At 35.5% G+C, this 3,055-nt stretch overlaps 1 protein-coding gene across 1 annotated transcript; it reads left to right on the forward strand.

Moving 5' to 3' along the window:
* The first annotated feature begins 711 nt into the window (after positions 1-711).
* Positions 712-1,689, forward strand: LOC104858006 (olfactory receptor 8D4). The gene has a single exon (XM_033764002.1). It carries the CDS (start codon positions 712-714, stop codon positions 1,687-1,689), a length of 978 nt encoding a protein of 325 aa, XP_033619893.1.
* The last annotated feature ends 1,366 nt before the right edge of the window (positions 1,690-3,055 follow it).

Raw genomic sequence — 3,055 nt, forward strand, 5'->3', positions numbered from 1 at the left:
AGTGTCAGAAGAATGAACTTTCAATCTGGAGATACATTTAAGGTGAGATTAAAAATGGAGGAAACACTCAAATGAAAACACTTTTGTAGAATATATTTTGAGTCACTGGTGCAATGATATATTTTAAAAAGTGGCATATCATCAGATAAGTTTGGATCAAGAAACCTTCCATCAAGAAACCTGTTAACTCTGCAACTCAGCATGCCTGAAATTATGATTCTTGGCTACTGGTTTTAGATAACAACTGTTAACATCTTCTTGGACTTGATAGTCTGCTAAACAACAGAAGAATCCTCGCATAGAAAATCATAATTGACTTTAGCAACAAACACTTTCTCTATAGGAAATCCTAAAACATGGTCAATACTAGCCATATGTGTCATTGGCATAAATATCTTGGCCCCCAGCCTCTTCTTTATATACCCTTTTTGACATTTTCTTTGGAAGATATTCCCCACCACTTTCAGCATTACTCTTTTCCCTAACCATGGTTGGAAAGACTTTGTCCTTTGTTAAAAGAATTTGAGACACAGAGGTAGATGGAAAAGTCCATTTATTCTCCATAAAATCTTTCATAAGTAGATGCTTACTTGCTCCATTTTATTTAACTGCTAACTTTTTGGTTTTCATAATACAGCCAGTGGTGTCTTTATTCCTGTCCATTCTTGGTCTCTGGGAAAATGGAGAAGAGCTGAGATCCTGCCTAACTTAATGCTTTCCCTCTGGTCTCCACAGATTTATCAGAGAAGAATGAGTATTAGAAATCATTCCACAGTGACTGAGTTTCTTCTTTTGGGATTAACCGAACAGCCAGAGCTTCAGCTTCCCCTTTTCTACCTCTTCTTAGGGATCTACATAGTAACCATTGTGGGAAATCTTGGCATGATCACAATAATTATGTTTAATTCTCAACTTCACACCCCCATGTACTATTTTCTCAGTAGTCTGTCATTTTTAGATTTCTGCTATTCTTCTGTCATTACCCCCCAAATGCTGGTGGGGTTTTTATGCAGGGATAAATCTATCTCCTATTCTGGATGCATGACTCAGCTGTTTTTTTTCTGTATTTTCGTCATTTCTGAATGCTACATGTTGGCAGCCATGGCCTATGATCGCTATGTGGCCATCTGCAGCCCCCTGCTTTACCACGTCATCATGTCCCCACACGTTTGTTTTCTGCTGGTGGCTGCTGTCTTCTCCATAGGCTTCACTGATGCTGTGATTCATGGAGGTTGCATACTGAGGCTGTCTTTTTGTGGATCAAACATCATTAAACATTATTTCTGTGACATTGTTCCTCTAATTAAACTCTCCTGTTCCAGCACTTATATCGATGAGCTTTTGATTTTTGTCATTGGTGGATTTAACATGGTAGCCACTAGCCTGACAATCATAGTTTCATACGCCTTTATTCTCACCAGCATCCTCCGAATCCAGTCTAAAGAGGGCAGGTCCAAAGCCTTTAGCACCTGCAGCTCCCACCTGACAGCTGTTCTTATATTTTACGGGTCTCTCATGTCCATGTATCTCAAACCTGCTTCCAGGAGTTCAGTCATCCAGGAGAAGGTATCCTCAGTGTTCTACACTACTGTAATTCCCATGCTGAATCCCTTGATATATAGTCTGAGAAACAAGGAAGTGAAAAATGCACTCAAAAAAGTTTCAAGAAGAAAAATATCTACACAATGAATATGCTCTTTATTAAAATTTATTTATGTATTCACAATCATTTGCAATCAAAATGTATTAATGTATTCACAATCACATTTATATGTAGGTTTTCACATTCTGACTTTTAAAAACTATTCTCAGATGTGATGAAATTAGCTATGTAGATCATGTGTGTGTTTGTGTATGTATATATATTCAGATTGCTAAAGATATGCACAAATAAAACTAATAAATATTATAATGAGCAGGAAAGCAAGAATTATTATTCTTTTATTTTATTATTTATTTATTGAAATTAAAAAAAAATGGTACTGGGGATTGAACTCAGGACCTTGAGCTTGCAAGGCAGGTGACAGAAACACTGAGCTAAATCCCTGGCCCAATTATTATTTTAAATTTAAAATGTGATGTCATTGCTAAGCTTGAGTAATAGTTTTTACTCTCAGTTTTCTAAATCTAGGCCATAATGAAAACTACTGTGTATTGTGTAGTCATGTGAGGAAATTTCAGAGAGACATTTATCACATAGGAATTTGCATAGAAATTGTTGAGCAGTGTGCTGGACATTATAAAACATTATAATAAATGTGGAAGAATTTTTCTTGTTTCTTGTTAAGAGCATATTAAAGATGAATGTTATATTTATGTAAAATTGTGCAATGAAGATTTATCAAAAACTTAAGCTAATATGTTTCATTAAGTATATTTGGCACTTGGTGATCCAAAGATAAGAAAGCATATTCAGATAAATTGACAATATTTATAGTCTTATATACCTATCATGGTTTTTCATCTTGATCAATTTATGGGCAGTATTCTCCTACTATCTGGTTGTCTCTTTTGAGTTGATACTTTCTCAGAATGCTGAAAGCTAGGTGTCTTTTATTTCTTCCACACAATATGTTTTTAATTAAACAGAAAGCAAAAATTTAAGGTTTACAAGAATGAACTTGTCAAAGTAAAAGGTATGTTGAGGCACACTGAGTGTGAGAAGGAGTTCCTTGGAGCCAAAGTGAGGACAACCGTCAGAAAATACATGTATAGTATTCAAAATTGTATAGGGGCTCTGAAATCCATTCAAGGGATCTGCTGTATATATTTAAAAAAAAAAAGAAGAAAAAGAAAAACAAGCAAAGGGTTACTGCAAACCACACATTACATTTGCATTGGTCAATCAATTAATGTGCACTTACTCACTTTATGTTGGAGATTCAAGGTTAGAATGACCATACGCAGGAACAGGATATTTTTCAAGGTATCTATTACTCGAGTGGAATCAATAAGTCTACATCAAACTAATTTGAAGCCTTTAAATTTAAAATTACCTAGGCCACTGCCAGGGGCTGAGCCTGAAGATGATCCTTCACCTCCTTCCTCTTCCCTT

The sequence above is a fragment of the Fukomys damarensis genome, unplaced genomic scaffold (genome assembly GCF_012274545.1).
Source record: "Fukomys damarensis isolate Sample0158 unplaced genomic scaffold, DMR_v1.0_HiC HiC_scaffold_16, whole genome shotgun sequence".
Lineage (NCBI taxonomy): Eukaryota > Metazoa > Chordata > Mammalia > Rodentia > Bathyergidae > Fukomys > Fukomys damarensis.

Coding starts and splice junctions, on each gene's coding strand:
- LOC104858006 (XM_033764002.1), top strand. CDS start 712: ATGCTTTCCCTCTGGTCTCCACAGATTTATCAGAGAAGAATGAGTATT.